This window comes from Physeter macrocephalus, chromosome 21 (genome assembly GCF_002837175.3).
Source record: "Physeter macrocephalus isolate SW-GA chromosome 21, ASM283717v5, whole genome shotgun sequence".
In the NCBI taxonomy this organism is placed as follows: domain Eukaryota; kingdom Metazoa; phylum Chordata; class Mammalia; order Artiodactyla; family Physeteridae; genus Physeter; species Physeter macrocephalus.
The window spans coordinates 16,230,025-16,249,618 of NC_041234.1; the positions used below are offsets into that span (position 1 = coordinate 16,230,025).

General features: G+C 38.3%; 1 protein-coding gene across 15 annotated transcripts in view; it reads right to left on the reverse strand.

Moving 5' to 3' along the window:
* The window catches only part of DMD (dystrophin), a 2,398,628-nt gene that overhangs the window by 1,244,469 nt on the left and 1,134,565 nt on the right, over window positions 1–19,594 (reverse strand). For all 15 annotated transcript variants that reach the window (XM_055081921.1, XM_055081920.1, XM_028482834.2 and 12 more), the window contains one exon: window positions 10,328–10,500. In XM_055081921.1, the coding sequence (XP_054937896.1) occupies window positions 10,328–10,500 (173 nt within the window). The remainder of the gene's footprint in view (window positions 1–10,327; window positions 10,501–19,594) is intronic.

The following is a 19,594-nucleotide window of genomic DNA, read 5'->3' on the forward strand; positions in this document are numbered from 1 at the left end:
TAGACAGAAAAAGATATATATATATTTAGAGAAGAGAAATTTTTGACATGACAAAGCCAAGAAACATACAATGAGTAAAGCTAAATAGTGGCATTATTTCCAAAATGAGGCTAGTCTTCTAGGTTTCAAGTTGTTTTCTATACTAGAGCCTTTTTCCCTTTGGCAATGATGAAAGTACAAATTTATTTAGATAAGAAACAAGCAAACTATAGCCCCCTGTACACTGAAGAAGTAGAATAGTCTATGGTGAAGAATGGAAATGTGTGTACACAGCTATCCTGGGAAACAAAAATGTTCAATTACTTTGAGAAAAAGATTCAGGATATTGATCTATGCTTAACTTTGAGATTATGTGAATTTTATATCAAGTCTATTTCTTATCTGAAGCACGTTTTAAACTAACCTCTATGTGAACTGTAAAGATTTATAAGAATCTGAAAATGTTAAAGATATAAGGCAAATGATCCTGTATGAAATGGCTATCATAAAAAGCAAATCACTCTGCAACACTTGAGTGCTTTGAACTAGCAGTAGGAACATACAGAAGGTAAGCTGGCGGGCAGAAACAAACTTATATTTAATGCATTTCAAAATGCAAATCAAAACTACAATGAGGTATCACCTCACACCAGTCACAGTCAGAATGGCCATCATCAAAAATATCTACAAACAATAAACGCTGGAGAGGGTGTGGAGAAAAGGGAACCCTCTCGCACTGTTGATGGGAATGAAAATTGATACAGCCACTATGGAGAACAGTATGGAGGTTCCTTAAAAAACTAAAAATAGAACTGCCATATGATCCAGCAATCCCACTTCTGGGTATTTATTTGCAGAAAATGAAAATACTAACTTGGAAAGGTATGTGTTACTCAGCCATAAAAAGAAACGAAATTGAGTTATTTGTAGTGAGGTGGATGGACCTAGAGTCTGTCATACAGAGTGAGAAAGAGAAAAACAAATACCGTATGCTAACACATATATATGGAATCTAAAAAGAAAAAAAAAATGGTCTGACGAACCTAGGGGCAGGACAGGAATAAAGACGCAGAAATAGACAATGGACTTGAGGACACGGGGAGGGGGAAGGGTAAGCTGGGACGAAGTGAGATAGTAGCGCTGACATATATACACTACTAAATGTGAAATAGATAGCTAGTGGGAAGCAGCTGCATCGCACAGGGAGATCAGCTCGGTGCTTTGTGACCACCTAGAGGGATGGGATAGAGAGGGTGGGAGGGAGACGCAAGAGGGAGGTGATATGGGGATATATGTATACATATAGCTGATTCACTTTGTTATACAGCAGAAACTAACACAACATTGGAAAGCAATTATACTCTAATAAAGATGTTAAAAAAATGCCCCTTTATTAAATAAATACAACAGATCCCCTTCATTCAGTTCCTTCACCAACTGTTCTCAACAACTAAACATTCACAGAAATTATATGTAAACAAAGAAATATAAACCAAAGGCTAGTTTAGGTATCTAATTCAAACGATATACTGTATCATGAATGGCTCACATGTTAAATAGGTTCAAAAAAAGAGAACAGTGGAATAATTGTTTGTTGACAATTTGACAGTCACTATATTAACATTAAATACCTCCTAACACCAACTATATGGGATTAATCTTTTGTAGTTTAAAGCTTTGCCTCTGGTAGTAAAACCTCCATGTAACTGGCATCAGCAGTCAAACCACAGACTTCATTTTGGGCTGCTGGGTAGAAACAAAAGATTTCTCTATTTGGCTCACAATTGCTCTCTCAGTGGTGTGCAACATGCAACAACTGGCCAATGAAAGATATTCACAACAGCTAGGGATTAATTTAGAATATACAGAGCCCCAGCAGAAATATAAACACGTGAACAGAGCAGCCTGACATAGAAGGCAGTGTGCAGGAGGGGGTGATCCCTAAATTGAAACACACAAGAGGAAACAGGGCAAAGAAGGTAGTGTAGAGGTTAAGCTTGGTGAAAAGAGATTATAGCAAATGACAGGTTGGTAAATGATTCGCCTTTCCTAAAGTTTTGATGATTTATTTTTGGCATATATGATACGTCATCACTGTCAAATTATAGTTTTCATCATCATCATTATCATCAAATAGTATTTATTAACTAAATGTGCTGTACTGGACATTGCACAAGGAAGCAAAATTGATATGGTTTCTGATATCCAGTAACGAATAAAATAAAACTGACCAATCAATGTAGACAAATGTAGGGGAGCAGATAGTGAACAAGATGCTTACCTGGGGAACACCTGAAGGTTAACAATAAACTTTTAAATATTTCCAATGTTTAGGTGAATTGGGGAGTGTATGGGGTGTGTCTATGTATGTTTCCTGATAGATCTGTGGAGATAAAAGTGTATTATTTTCTTTACATAGATAACTAAGTTCTAAAAATGAATTCTATCGAATCAATTATTTAATAAATAATGATTTTCAAAAACATCTTGATTTTGAGAACCAAATCAGAAGCCTTCCCCATACACCATGGTCTCAGCAGCATGAAAAAGTGGGACATAAAGAGAAAATGTCACTTCTTCCTCAATTTAACACATCTTCCTCTGCAGTGTCCCCATGAATGAATGCATGAGAACACTTTCCCCTGGACAGTACAACAATGATTCTGAAATGAGATGTAAAAAAATTTCCCATATTCAGGGTATTTTTTTTTTTTTACCTCTTACTTCTTAATTCTACCAAGTTCAAAAAACAAGAGTAGAATTATGTATTGGCACTTATACATATACCTGGGAGGGGAAACAAAGATCCAATCTGGCATGAAAATCTTTACATTTAGTAGAGACTAATTCTAAGACTGCAGTGTTAATGCTTCCTGAGTTGTCAGGACCCTGTGTGTGCTTCTCATGTATCTTCCCAAATACATATGGCATTGTGACAAACAGAAGAGGCTGCTAATGCTGCTATAGCTGAATGTCTCATTTAGGAACAAACAATTCTGGAAAAGCTCCCAGATTATGCATCTGTTCCTCTAGCTTCCACTTTAGAGGATAAAATTGTATGGTGATGCCATAAGGATTAATATATTATTCCTTTCCTCTGTGGGTAGTGTGTGGTTATTTCCCTCACCTTGACATAAGAGAAAAATATTTATTGAATGCTCCAGTAGAAAAATTACAACTGAGATAGCAAATGCTTATGAGAAAGTTGCATTTGGAGTGGGCTTGCAGAATTACATGCTTGTCCCCCAGAATATGAATACAGAGATGATTAAGGAACTCTCTCTCTTCAAGTCAGATTTCTTTGGTTTCTATTCCTGTTTTCTCTCGTTTCATTTCTTTCATTGTCTCACAGCAGCAAGAGTCTGTAAGCGCATTAATGCTGTGGGCTTGGCGCTAAGGGAGCTAAACAAAGGAGAAATCCCTGGGGAAGCGGTTTCCAGCTCTCCCATCCCCAGCATCCTGTTGACATGTAGCACAGTGGTCCCAGCATGATGGTGGGAAATTCAGGAAAGCTTTCTCTAGAGTGGTGGTGCTCACAAACTTATCCTAGAGTCTGTACTGGCTTATTATAAAGTGTTTGGAGGTCCAGGGTGAAAGGCCAAAAATAGAACAATGTAACATGCTTTTCTTAAAGCTACATACTTTTTTTTTTTTTTTTTTAATTCTGAGATCGGGGCCTTCCTGCACTTAAAAAGGTATGTAGTTATGATTTTTTTAATTTTAAGTGTAAATTTCATTCAAGTAACAGCATACACACAGAAAAGTATACAAATCACAAGTGCACAGTTCCATACATTTTCTTAAGGGAAATGTACCAATGCAACCAGCATCCAGATGAATAAATAAAACATCACTCAGAACACCAGGCCTTGCTCCTGCCCTTGTTAATTACTATTCCCCACAAAGGTCACCATATCTGACCTTTAATCCCTGATATGCCTGTTTTGGAGTTTTATATAAATGGAATCATACAACATATATCCTTTTGTGCCTGGCTTCTTTTATGCAACATGGTTTTCCTATTTCTTATTTTATGAAGCTTCATTGGTAATAGAATTTGATTTTTTAAATGCCCTCACACTGTCAGACCAGAATCTTGTTGTTACACAATAATGCCATCTTATGGCTACAGAGCAATTTGTCGTCTAGAAACTGCTTTCACTTGTTTAATCTTATTTGATTTGTGCTATTCTCTAAGACTTGAGGAGTAATTTCCTGAAAATGGGGCAAATTTATTAATGGTTTGAGGGATACAAAAGGTGGTAACAGAAAGAAAGCAAAGACAACAAAGTATCTGGCACTTGAAAGGTCCTCCTTAAATGCTTGTTGAAAGAAGGAAAGCACATTGTTTCTCTAATACTAGGTAGATATTCTGTTAATTCTTTATTTTCATGTGTTTCCTGTAAGTATCTTTTATAAACAGTGAGCAATCCACCAAGAAATAGATGAAAATAGCATTTAGCAACAATGTTAATTTCTCATAAAGTTAAATATTTATCTTACGTTTATATATACGGATACCTATCCATATACAAGGATATGTATATTCACACATAGGATTCATGGATTTAATATTTACTGTGTTCACCATTTGTGTTTCCATGGAAAGGAGCCACTTTTAATACTTCGAGGATTTGTAAGTTTACTGAAGCACATGTTGAAATTCTATTTGCTGGAAGACAACGTATGGAAGCTGGTCTCCTAGATAATGAGTGAGCAGTCACAAGTCAATTTCGATTTTAATCCTCCACTTGCCTTGACTTAGACAGTAATGTCTGTTTTACTTTATGACATTTAATAGAGGTGAGTTCTGCCATTATGGCGTTCATGAATTTGTTGATTAAGGATGGTCTCAGAAACTATGCCTTAGGAATGCCGAGACTAACGCATTTTCTCATATCTGTAACTTATTTGTAAGTAAACTATGTAGATCTATTAGAGCTAAATATTTTGGTGAAATAGAAATATGCAGATGTGTCACGTAGCATGTGTTTGGCAAGTCACTTAATATCTTTGTGATTTAGTCGCCCATATAAAATAATGAAGCAGGATAAAATCACTAAGGTATTTTCTAGCTGTAAAAAAATCCTGTGTTATTAATTATTAACTATCTATAATAGTTTAGATTATTATTCAGCAAATATTCATTCTTCTTTCCCTTCCACCGTAGGAAGAGACTACTTCCCTATTCTACTGATGTCAGGCTTGCTTTGGCCAATGGAATGTGAGTGGCTTAATATGATCACAGGTCGTAAGTGCTCTTAGGAGATTAGGCTTGGTTCATGCTCTGGTGACCTGTCATGAGCAGACTGTGCCACTGATCCTTCATCTTAAGCCCAGAATAAATATATACGTAACAGACCTTAACCCAGCACACATCCTAGAGCCTAGCCCAGTTAACCATAACTTGAAACAGCTGCCCAGCCACACTCAGCCTAAGTCAGCCAAAACACAGACAACCTAAAGATCCATAAGCATGAGAATAAAGGCTTGTTTTAAGCCATCGAGTTTTTGGGGTGATTTGTATCACCATATTATGGTAATAGCTGACCAATACACTATCATACCTGGATCATACATGAAAATATACTACTACCTTCTTACTGGCTCAAAGGTATTTTGTTTTAACCTCAAGTTGACTTATTAAAACAAAATCAGTAGATTTTTGTTGAGAACCCAACATGAAGGTATTTAAAAATGTACAGCTTCTATTCATGAGAAAAATGCAAATCAAAACTACAGTGAGGTATCACCTCACACCAGTCAGAATGGCCATCATTAAAAAGTCTACAAATAACAAAACCTGGAGAGGGTGTGGAGCAAAGGGAACCCTCCTACACTGTTTGTGGCAATGTAAACTGGCGCAGCCACTATGGAAAACAGTATGGAGGTTCCCTATAGAGCTAAAAACAGAATTACCATATGTTCCAGCAATCCCACCCCCAGGGCATATATCCAGAGAACACTCTAATTCAAAAAGATACATGCACCCGAATGTTCACAGCAGCACTATTTACAATAGCCAAGATATGGAAGCAACGTAAATGTCCATCAACAGACGAACAGATAAAGATGATGTGGTATATACATACAACGGAATACTACTCAGCCATAAAAAATAACGAAAAATGCCATTTGCATCAACATGGATGGACCTAGAGATTATCATACTAAGTGAAGTAAGTCAGAGGAAGACAAATATCATATGACACCACTTATATGTAGAATCTAAAATATGACACAAATGAACTTACTTACAAAACAAAAACAGACTCACAGATATAGAAAACAAACTTATGGTTACTATAGGGGAAAGGGGGTGGGGAAAGGATAAATTAGGAGTTTGGGATTAGCAGATACAAACTACTACATATAAAATAGATAAACAGGGCTTCCCTGGTGGCGCAGTGGTTGCGCGTCCGCCTGCCGATGCAGGGGAACCGGGTTCGCGCCCCGGTCCGGGAGGATCCCACGTGCCGCGGAGCGGCTGGGCCCGTGAGCCATGGCCGCTGGGCCTGCGCGTCCGGAGCCTGTGCTCCGCAGCGGGAGAGGCCGCAGCAGTGTGAGGCCCGCATACCACAAAAAAAAAAAAAAAAAAAAAAAAGATAAACAACAAGGTCCTACTGTATGGCACAAGGAACTATATTCGATATCCTGTAATAAGCCATAATGGAAAAGAATATGTATATATACATGCATAACTGAATCACTTTGCTGTACACCAGAAACTAACACAACATTGTAAATCAACTATACTTCAATTTTAAAAAAAGAATCTATAGCTTCTAGTCTCTCTAAGGATTCAAAAATCTACCATTGTATGGGCTTGGTGGGAGATAAATTCCTGACTATCACCACAATGGATCCCAAATTCCAGCTATTTATTTTCCCTAACCCCTGGCAGTTAGAACCTAGTTATAGGACTGAAGCATGCCTTATTACAGGAGTTGGCAATTTATGGCCCACCAGCAAAATCTGGCCTACCACCTGTCTTTATAAATAAAGTTTTATTAGAACAAGCCATCCCCATTCATTTACATATTGTCTATGATTTCTTTCACCCTGCAACAGCAGAGTTGAGTAGTTACAGCAGAGATCATATGACCTGCAAACACTAAAATATTTACTAGTTGGCCTTTCAGAGAAAAAAACATCCAACTCCTGCTTTACCAAATAATTCTGTCAGAAATCTTAATTCTAAAATTAGTGACACAAAAAGAAATAATAATTTTGATACTTTTTGGCAGGATAGTAGCAACCAATATCCAGTGTCAATGGTACCTCTTGTGGACCAGTGGACCACAGCAGTGACAGAAGTTTATAATTCAGATTCATCTTATAGCTTGATGCTGGGTGTGTTTCTGGGTGCATATCCTGGTCTTCCTTGACAATTTCTGCCCGTATTTAAACCTGACTCACAGGCCTTTCCATTGATTCCATGAGTTACCTGATATCCTTCCAATTATATTATCCTACCTAAGGTAACTGGAGTTACTTTCTGTTAGTTGTAACTCAGAACCTTGAACAGTCCATTGACCTTGCTTTATTCCTGACTCTGAGTAAGATGTTCCTATTCCACTCCCCAAGATCTTGCTCTCGCCCTCTAGCATTGCTCACATCTGTCAACCTGTAATTTATTGGCTGTTTGTCCATTTTCTCTCTAGGACTGGGAGGTTCTTCAAATCAGGGACTGAATTTAAATCAACTCTCCATGGTGCTCAGGAAAATGTGAAAGCATATAAGAAAGAATTAGCAGGCATGAAGACTATCAGAGCCAGAAGACCATTATTTTTATCGTCAAAATTGCCAAGCTTGATCGAGTCATTATCATGTATAAGCAATCTGCTAAGCACTCTATATACATTGTGTCATTTAATCCTCATAACAACTCTATGACTTAGAAAATATTTTTATCCCATTTTATAGATAAGGGAATTGTGGAGCATAAAGGTTAGGGAACTTGTTCAAGGACATAAAGCCAGTCAGCAGGAAAGCCAGGATTCCAAAACAAGGTGAACTCTAGTGTCTGTGCTCACAAGCAATAACTTAAAACGGTTTTACTCGAGACTAGACTAAAAGTCACAGGAAATTTAGCAGCTCCTGACCAATTCCTAGAGGAACCCCGTTAGAGAAAAATTAGGATACTTTTCCAGAATCTGGATAAGAAAAGAGTGGGTCTACTGGCGTTAGTAACACACCATCTCTTTCCAGACATAGGAAAGACCCCACCCAGACATGGGGTGAGAATTCAGGAAAGACCCCACCCAGATGTGGGGTGAGAATTCAGCTTACTGTCTCTGTGGAATGGCATTAGGCTTCTGCTCCTTTTAAAGACTATGGTTGAAGGTGAACTGAAAGAGAAAGAGTTGTATGACTGTCGGAAGGGAACACCTAGCTCACTGACCAAAGATGACATAAAGTTGGGGAGAAGTCTCAGAAAGCAGAAAGTTTCACTCTGCTTTCATGCAAGAATGGGAGGTGTCTATAGAAGCACAGTAACCACTGGCTACCCAAGAACCCTGCAAGGTTCTTAGGGGATAGTGTTGGTGGCCTTGGATGGCTGGAAGAAAACACTGAGAGAAGACAACAAAGACAAAAACATCCCCAAAGTGGAATGAGCGCCCCAAAAGACAGTGATGAAACTGACCTCATTGGAGCAACTTGCAAAAGCTCATTTTGACTCAATGTGGGCTATTGAGAGGTGTACCATGATGGCAATATGAGTTTGCCTTTTGCAGTATATACATAGGGTTGCTGAGTTTCTTTCCGTTTATCAAGAATGGCTTTGGATACCCTAGGGCCCGCTGTTTTCCAGTAAGTTGAGATAGAACTATTGGACCATCCAGGGAAAAATATTCTCAGGCTTCTTGCAGGAGGCTTCAGTCCATACACACAGAACATCCACTTCATGCTCAAGACTACCTTAGCCCTGAGCATACCACACAAAATAAAACACAGCTTTTGTCTCTTCAGGAGCTTGTGCAGGAGGCATAAAAGGAAAAAATAAATAAATAAAAAATATCGATTGCTATGTAGTAAATTCTAGGAATAGGTCACTTTGGAGCAGGTACTCTACAGAGTAGCCACCAAGTCTGGTGACATCTGCAAATACATAAATAGTATGTTGATATTATATTCCATTACTGTTAAAATAATATCTAAGTTTCTATGATCAACTAATATTTTTAGGATTTTAAGAAGGAAATAACATCTCACATGAGACTTGAAGGGCAGGTAGGCCAGAGAGGGCAGAAAACATTTGTGAATCTTTAAATCAATTTAATATTGATAGAGCAGAATTTGGAGGGGTTGTAGGGCAGGCAGGAATTGATAAACAGTGAGGCTGACCAGAGGACCAGGGGTCATGTGAAAGCCTTATATCCCCAATTAATAAGTTTGCACTTTATTCTAAAGGGAATGTAAGTTTTCTTACACTTCAGAAAAACAATTCTGGATGAAAGATAATTGGGAACAAAGGAGGGATGATCACTGGAGACAACTGAAATTTCTGCTGCAAGTATTGATTTAGGAATCTAATGCAGTAAATGAGGAACAAAAATAGAAGTAAAGATGGCAAGAAATGGACAGATCTGAGAGATATTAAGGAGGTTCTTTGTGATTATTAAAAATGCTTTGATTTCCTCTGAGAATAATGAAGAAGATGGTCTTGAACAAATCTTTGAAACAAATTGTTTTAAGCCATTACAACTTTATTCCTTTTAACCTAAAATTGGAAGAGAAAACAATACCTTCTTGTAGTATGAGGCTAAGAAAAATGTATGTGAATTTAAAAAATCTGGTCAACAGTTGGATATTTTAATTAAGGGAAGCACTAAAAATTAATTATTTTAAATCAACAAATTCCTTGTAGCAAAAAAGTGGGGGGACTTCAAAATGTAAAGGATCACCTTCAAAACAGAAACAACACAAGAAAATCAACTTTGTGTTGCCAGCTTATATTTCCAATATATTAATCTAAGTATATCAAACTGTTATAAATCTATAGGATACAGATTTGACCAAAGGTATATAATTTATATTGTACAATTATTTAAACCACCTCAATTAAATGACCAGATGGGTTTTGACATTACCTGAAATTTTAGAGGATATTACCGTGCTCCAACGTAATACTAACTTCAGTACAGAAAAATTTGTTGAATTCAGCTCATTAGTCTGAACTGTTCATCATTATTTGTTCTTACTCCACTTACCTTTTTCCAGTGAAAGTGATACTTCTCCCTCTCTTCCTCCCTACCTCTCTTTTTTCCATGGAGAACACTGAAATGAACTCTAGAATTCCTGGGAGACAGGTATAATCATTTAGTAAAAGGAAAGAGGTACCTACCCTTGTCGGTCCTTGCACATTTTGTTAACTCTTTCCCATTGGAAATCAAGCCGTGAGAGAGCTTCCTGTAACCTCGCCTTTTCCACCGGTGTGGCACTTTGCAATGCTGCTGCCTTCTTATTGTGAATAACGTCAATCCGACCTGAGATTTGTTGCAGGCTGTCTTTTATATTCTGTAATATTGAAATATTAAAGCAAGTCAAAAATGATTCAGCTGTCTATGGAAAGAGAAGAAAGGAAATTTATCAACCCCCAAAGTAACTAATGGTCTTGCATTTTTAAACTATTGACTTTTAAAAGTCATTAGCCTTGAAGCCCAGTGATTTCAACATGCCCAACTTCAACGGGTAATTCGCAGTCCTCATCTTGATACAGGTGATCACTCACTCCCTCCATCTTAAAACTCTATCTTCATTTGACTTCTGTAACCTGAATTTTTCTGGTTTTTCCTCCACCTTCTTGTCCACTGCTTCTCAGTCTCCTTTACAGAATCCTTCCCATCTTACTAATCTCTTAATATTGGAGTGCTCTAGCTTAGTTCTGACACTTCTTTCCTTGTCTGTCTATATTACCTCTTATTTGGTCCCATGACTGTAAATAATCTCTATGTGACAATGACTCTCAAACTTACATCTCCAGCCCTGAACTCAACTCTGAAATCCAGACTCACAAATCTAGGTACTTTCTTGACACTTAGATGTCTCATGAGCATCTCAACCTTAACATAACCACATTCTGAACTGCATCCTCGTATCCTCTTCCCATGGTTTTCTCTCCTTTGGTAAATGACATATCAATTGATAGTTATTCAGGCTGACAATCTTGGAATCATCCTTGATCTTTCTTTTTTAATCCCCAGTATTCAAATTGTTGGACAATCTTGTTGGCTCTACTTCTAGAACATGTCCAGAATTTGACCACTTCTCGCTATCTCCCTTGCTATTGCTCTGCTGACATAAGTTATCCTTATATCTCACCTCGATTATCGCAATAGCTACCTAAATGATCCTCCTGCTTCCAGTCTTGCCCCTCTCCCAGTCAATTATCCACACAATAGCCAAAGAAATTCTTATAAAACATAAATCAAATCATATTACTTCTCTTCTCAAAACCCTCCAATGGCTCCTCATCAAACCCATAGTCTTTTTTTTTTTTTGGCCCAGATGCCCGGCTTGTGGGATCTTAGTTCCCCGACTAGGGATTGAACCCGCGCCCGACAGTGGAAGCGACGAGTCCTAACCACTGGACCGCCAGGGAATTCCCAAACCACAGTCTTTATCATGGCCTACAAATCTCTACATAACTTGGCTGTACACTGCCTGACATTCTAATCTTATTTTTTCCTTAGTCTCCTCCAAGTACACACCATTTCAGCCTCATTAGCCTCTTTGTGTTCCTTGAGTATGGCGAGTATGCTCTTGCTTAAAGGTTTCTGCATTTGCTATTCTCTCTGCCAAAAATACTTCCCCTCCAAGACACTTATATGGCTGTTTTCCTCACTTCTTTCTCATCTCAGAAGAGCCTTATCGACTGTTGCATTTTAAGTAGCAGCCCCAACTGCTCCGTATTCCCTGTATTGTTCATTTTTCTTCATGGCACTTATGATTAACATGAAATTATACAACTACTGGTTTCTCTACATCACTAGACTAGATCCTATAAGTGCAGGGATGTTACCTGTCTTGCTCTATATTGGGTTTCCAGAGCTCAAACCTGTGCCTGGCACATGGTAGGTACCCAGTGCATTTGTGTTGAATAAGTGAAACTATCTCAAAATTTAACTCCATAATTTTAAAATCTAGATTATATTTAAGGGGAAAATACACAATGCCATTTTGTAATAAAAATCTTTTAAAATATTAATGTTCAAAAAAATGCTAAAAACTAACATATTTGTCTAGTCTTACAAATGTGAATTTGGTTATTTTGCTCATCTGAATTGTCAAAGACAAGTCAATTGAGTAAACATTTATTGAGCTCTTTCACGTACAAGGACCAATACAGAGAAAGCAAAGGTAGGTGAAGCACAGTTTTATTTGTTTTGAAGAAGTTTTAAATTGATCTTGTTGAGGTAGTAAGGGAGGAGGTGGTTTGGAAACTGAAGGAAACAATTATAGTTTAGAAGTCCCAGTTAAATGATGAGAAATTATTTGATGAGTGTTCTAAGTGGTACCAAATCTTTTCTCAAAGTTCAGAAAAGGAATGAATCATATATCATATATGGTCACAAGCCAAGGAAAGGGCTCATAAAGGAAGTGCAATCTGGGGTAGACACAGCTGAGCAGGTGAAGTGGAAAGGACATCATACTTAGTAGGTAATACACATGCAAAGACAGGGAACATGAGTAGCCGTATACAACTGACTTTTCAGAAATGTACAGGATCAGGGAAGATGGGTCAGGAAACAGAGGCTGGAGATGATTAATAATGTACTTTAAAATACTGCATGTAATTCAGTAGACAGTGGGGAACCATGATGTGTGTGTGTGTGCGTGTGTGTGTGTATGAACTTCAAATATATACAAAAGCAGAAAAGGAAAAAAAGGAAAATAGTACAAACAGCCCCCATGAGCCCATTATCCAGTGCCAACACTTATGAAACCATGGACAATTTTGTTTCATTATATTTCCACTCATTCACCTCCTCAACTGGATTATTTTGAAACAAATTGATATAATATTTTATCCATAAATACTTCAGCATGCTTCCAATATACATGAACTCTTTTCAAGGAAAGTACACATAATACCATATCCTACATCTAAAAACTTTAAAGTGTTATTAATGTAATCAAATATCTAGTTGTCCTTCATAATTGAGTTGAATTGAGAAAGTTGTTTAGGAAGGAAACTTGGCAGCACTCAGTGACTGTTTGTTGGGTGAAGAAGAGGAAAGACTTGAATAACTCCCAGGTTTCTGGCCTGAGCATCCGGATGAATACTGATATCTGAGTAAAAGGATTTCAGATGGATGAACAGGTTCTGTGTGCGCATGCATTTGTGTGTGTGTGTGAGTGTGTGTCTGTGCGTAAGTGATGATTTCCTGCTGTACACAATCATATTATGAAGCCTTTGGGTTGTCAGACAATAGACATTCAATAGGCAGCTGGTAACAGACTTTGAGAATATGAATGAGATGGCAAATATCGTTGGGCCATACGTATTCTCACATTTCCACAAGGTCTGGCCTTTCTGAGCAAAGAACATTGGCATCTGGGTTAGAGGATAATTGTATAGCAAACATACCTTGGTGTTTAGATTAGTGCATTCTTCCAGGGAGACTCAGAAGCTTATCTTTCTTGGATCCCTTTGCTTACATTCCAACTTACATTCTGAGGATAACAGACCTAGACCTTCCCCTCTCTCTGGAGAGGATGTGTTTACATTCCAGAGCAAAAGTCTCTCTCTGTTGGTCTCTCTCTTCCCGCCTCTCTCTCTCCTCACCCACCCAAGGCCCTCCATGTCTGTCTGTCTGTCTGTCTGTCTGTCTGTCTCTATCAGATGTGCCAAATCCTTTAATATAAGCTCTGATGTTTATAATGTTGGGGTTGCTCTCTTGTACATCTGGCCCTCACTGCACGTCTCATGGGGATTTGAGTAATCAGTGAGGTGTTCTCTGACCCAGAGATCACACGCTTCCTGTCAGGATAAATAAATACAGTTGACCCTTGAATAAAATGAGGGTTAATCTGTGTATAATTTACAGTTGGCCCTCCACATCTGTGGTTCCTCCACATCCGTGGACTCACCCAACCATGGATTGTATAGCACTGTAGTATTTACTGTGGAAAAATATCCACCTGTAAGTGGATCCATGAAGCTCAAACCCATGTTGTTCAAGGGTGAACTGTATAAATATAAAAACTTAACAGGTATCAATAAAATGAACATATTTGCTGACTTGCAGGCAAAATTGGGGAGGTTCAACCATGTGTGAGATGGAGACTAGGCTAGATAGGGGGTGCCTGTTGCTAAGCCTGCAGCTTCCCAGAAGGCTGGCTCTGAAGCAAACTCCACCAGTCAGATTGGGCAGCAGGAGAGAAGTCATGGGTAGATCTTAGGGAGCTTTCCTGCCTCATTCTAAGACTTCATGACTGTGGTGCATGAGGACTTGTCCTGGGGGAAGAGTAATCTATAGAATCTTGTGAGGATACAGATAATGTCGGTTGTAAGGGGCAAAAGTCAATGCTTACAATGGGACTCTGAGGAGAGCAGCTGTGTTCCCAGGTCTGCAAATCAGCTAGACACAATGGTTATGGGTGATGTGAATGAATTTCAGAGAGAAAGAGAGAGAGAGATTGTTTATAAAATTCCAAGGTGTTCTCTTCAAGTCCATGAACACCTTGCGATTAGAAGGTTTCATTATTTTTTTGTTAAGCAACTCAATTTAACTCTGTGGTCAGAATATGTATCTAACAAGTATTACCATGTGAGGGAAAGGAAGGCGGCCAACACAGAAATATCCTGCGAGATTCCTTATCTGGAGAAATGCAGGTTAAAATTGTCTTCTGCCAGTGTTACAGAATTGCTAGTCAATGGAATATAGGAGGTGTTGTTTCATTACAGGAGAGATGGTCAAATTGCTCAGAAACTTTTGTGAGAGTGAAAGCGTGAGAAGAAAATTTGTCTAAGGATGACCCTTTGTGGAAAGCAAAGGTCAAGGATGGAGATGAATATGTCCAAAGAGTAGATCTCATCAGACCTTGGAGAAGAACCAAAAGAGTAAAATATTTCAAAACTAAAGGGAGAATGAACATCAGGAAGGAGGGAGGGAGGGAGCCACCGACTAGTCAAATGCATCTAGGAACAGGAGTAAAAAGTCAACTGTGGATATTTAGGAGGTGACTGGTGATCTTATCAAGAGCAATCTCAGCATACTGAAAGTATGGAAATGTAAATCTGGACAGAGAAGACTGTCTTCCATTGTCAACCTCTTTCACTACAAAATTGAAAATAGCTTAGTACTACGCTATGGTTTGCTTTATTTGACCTAAGACACTTCTTTATGGAGGAAAAGTTTACTACTAATAAAAACAAAACTGAGAATATAACCAGAATTTAAAAAAAGACAGAATGGATCTGGTATATGTTATCAATGTCCTAGAAGTCCCTTCACTCAAGCAAACCTCTTATATTCGTTCTTTCTTTTTTTTGGCGGGGGGGTACACGGGCTTGTCACTGCTGTGGCCTCTCCCGTTGCGGAGCACAGGCTCCGGACGCGCAGGCTCAGCGGCCACGGCTCACGGGCCCAGCCGCTCCGTGGCATGTGGGATCTTCCCGGACCGGGGCACGAACCCGTGTCCTCTGCATCGGCAGGCGGATTCTCAACCACTGCGCCACCAGGGAAGCCCATTCGTTCTTTCTTTTATCCACCTGGCAAAATTTCATTACCATCTCCTGATGGCTCTGAGCGTAGAGTCTTGGGTGGAATATTTAGGGCTACCCCACTAGCTGGATTAGGTCAGGTGCACCAACATGACTTCTTTTCTGCTTCTGTTAACTCTGCTGACTTGGACAGCCTGACAAAATGACCTTTGCCAGTGCTTGCACTGGCTCAACTCCTGTTGATGTGACTCACGGACTCCATGTTAACGTGGCTGCCAGCCCAAGGGCAAAATTCCAGAACTCTGACAAGTGCTCCACTTGATACCAAGCATGCAGCTGACTGACATGCTGATTACTGAAATTCACACTGGGGCAACCAGCCCCATTTGTCCGTGTGTTGGGAGCCCAAACACTTAAAATGAATAGCTGTAATTTCCTAAAGGGGTAAAATTCAAGAGAAGGGAAGGAGGACGTTCCCCACTGGTCTACAAGTAATCCATTCATGGCTTTCATGCGGGGTGTGTGTGAGAGAATATATAGTCTCTCTCTGATGATTTGAGTTTGCAAAGCTTCCTGATTTTAATCCAAATCTCTGGAGAGTTCCCAGTTCTCTGAAGAGTGATGGAATTGCTCAAAATCAAGTTATGAACAGTTTTAGCAATGCTGGGCAGCATGCTGTAAAGGCTAGAAAACTTTCTCTCTTAAATGAGAAAAGCAAAAAGCAAAAACTGGGGCAGGAGATGTCATACTCCCTGGATATCTAGATAATAGCTCCTTGGTGCATTCTCAGAGAATGCTGTCAAAATTGGCTGGAGTCCAGGAAATCCTTTTTAAAGTCCCTACACATACTCTTGTCCCTGAGGCACTGCACACAGAAAAATGGTATATGCACCAAAGAAAATTCTGTAGCAGTTTCCATAGTTTAAAGTCAGAGATGAGATCTTTTATAGCTTTTTACTATTTTAGTTTGTCTAGAAATAAGTGATCTTTATAGTTTCTGACCCTCTGAAAATGAAACCATAGTCACTGTAGTTGCTATGGTGATAGAAAAATCCCTAGGATCACTACAGAGTATATTATTTCCATTTCTCTCCCTGAAATAGCTCCTTACCTTACCTGAAAATATGATGGCAAAATGAGGAAGCACACACTTTTTAGTCAACTTCCTTCTTGATGTTGACATGCACCTATAAAATGACCTCCCCACTCCCCATTTCAATTCTGTGAGATGTTTATTTGTCAGTCACTCTTCCTGGAAATGGAAAATTCAATTTCTGGAAGGCACGCATACATGAGTCTATATAATTTAAGTCCTTGATATTTCAAAATAGCATCCTTTCCACTCTGGTTCACAGAATCAAATAAGTTAAATGAGACCCTTATTTATATACTTTTAATTGAGAAAATTTTGATAGTGAAGCAACTTTCACAACTGAAAGATGAAGTCCAGATATGTACAATAAGGGAAAACAGAAGACTATGAACTATACTGCTTTAACTCACATTTCGAGGTGAAAAGCCTGTTGTTTAAAGAAGAGCTCATTGATAACACAGTCATAATAATATAGAACTCAGCTTTGAGATAAATAATATTTAGAAATGTGGGTTTCCCTTTAAGAAGAGAATCAGTTTTTTAAGGGGATTCATAACACAAACAATTTGAACCTATAAGTACTCTGTTGATTCAAGTATTATGTAATAAGTGTCTTTAATGAGCTAAAAAAGAGAAACTAAGACTACAGACAATTGATCTAGCGAACCAAACAAGGCACCTGTTTGCCAGCTAATCAGGCTGAGATAAAGGTCTCAAGTAACTCTTAACTAGGCTCTGTTCTCTATCATAAGGGGCATATTTCTGCTGCTCAGTTTTTCTTCCTTTTAATGTAAAGCAACAACTACTCCGTTGCTGTCAGAATGTTTCACTACAGAGCATGCCTTTACCCACATAAATGGTAAATCTATTTATGTGAATGTCAAACTAGAAACTATAGAAAGTGAACAGGGCTGGAGAAGGAGACAGTGATATCTGATAAATTGAATGTATTATTAATCACTTCTGATGAAAATAAGCTTAAACAAGAACTTAGTGAATTTTTAATGTCTTTTTTTACTTATAGCAAGTTGCTTTATAATTACTCTGGAAAGTGCCTATATGATTTCTGTTTCTAAAAGTGCTATTTAAAATAGTATATTGCTGTTGTGCCTTCTCTGTAATCTATAACTTATCGGGATCCTTAGTCCTGTTTTATACCAAGAAGCAAGCTCAAACACAGGTTCCTGAGTTTAAAACTCTTACTGAGGTAAGATTTGAAATAAGAGGTCAATCATAGGATGTGTATACAAACTTTAATCTGAAATTCTGTCCTCTATTTTAAAGTTTGTAACAAAATATTTAGAAATTATTTATAAAATATTTACTTCAAATTTTGCAAGTGTTCCCTTAGTAAAAGTGTTTCCATAAGAAAAGAAAAGCTATCTTAAAATTGAAACAATATAGTTTCAGATATATAACAAAATAAGCTAAAATATAAGATAATATGAAATTGATTGTCTAAGTGTATTCTCCCCCAAAACTGACTTCCATATTTCAATTATATTCTGGCCAGAAGTATATTGAATTTCATTTAAAAACTGTAAAATTGCTTTCCAGTGATTCTTCAGCTTTTATGTCCCAAAATGACTCATGTGAGCAGATGGCTATTAACACCTATAATTCACATTTTTTTTTAACCATATTTACTTCTTGAAGAAAATTTCTATTTGGTTCACTAAAAGCTTCTTCATCACATCTTCTCCCACCTCTGCACCATTCAGTACTGTTAAGCATAGCCTTCACCACACAGCCCTGGTCTCTAGTCCTACCAAGTTCTGCTAGGCCTCAGGTTTCTCTCCAATTCTCTGAGAGCTATAGCTCTGTCTTCATTCATTAACTCAACAAATATCTGTTGAAAACCTACCATGAGCCAGATACAGTCTAGGTACTGGGGATATGACAGTGAGTCAGAAAGACAAACTCCTCCTTTTTCTGTTAGCCCACAAGCACTTTGCTGTAGCTTTTCGCAGAATCGATCATTCAATGGCTGATTCCCTACATCTGCCAATGCCCACTACTGGACACTATTAGTGAATCTATAGAACCATCTTGACATCTTGCCTATCCCGTTTTCCACCTCCACCAATAAGATCCAGTTGTATCAACGTGATATTTAGATTGTGGGAGTGGCTGAGATTGTCCACAGAGGCGGGGTTAGAGGAAAGAGGGCTGGGAAAGGAACATCAGAAAAACCCATATTTTGCGAGCAAGTGTGGAAGAACAACTAATGAATGATTCCTAAATTTATATCTCTAATTGAGATGATCTCCTGAACTTTGACTTATATATATCCAGTATATCCAATATGTATCTTGATATCCACAAGGATGTGTAATAAACATCTTAAACTTAACACATCAAAACTAAGACCTGTATGCAGAAAATTATAAGACACTGATGAAAGAAATTAAAGATGATACAAATAGATGGAGCGATACACCATGTTCTTGGATTGGAAGAATCAACATTGTGAAAATGACTCTACTACCCAAAGCAATCTACAGATTTCATGCAATCCCTATCAAACTACCACTGGCATTTTTTTACAGAACTAGAACAAAAAATTTCACAATTTGTATGGAAACACAAAAGACCCCGAAGAGCCAAAGCAATCTTGAGAACGATAAATGGAGCTGGAGGAATCAGGCTCCCTGACTTCAGACTATACTACAAAGCTACAGTAATCAAGACAGTATGGTACTGGCACAAAAACAGAAATATAGATCAGTGGAACAGGATAGAAAGCCCAGAGATAAACCCACGCACATATGGTCACCTTATCTTTGATAAAGGAGGCAAGAATATGCAGTGGAGAAAAGACAGCCTCTTCAATAAGTGGTGCTGGGAAA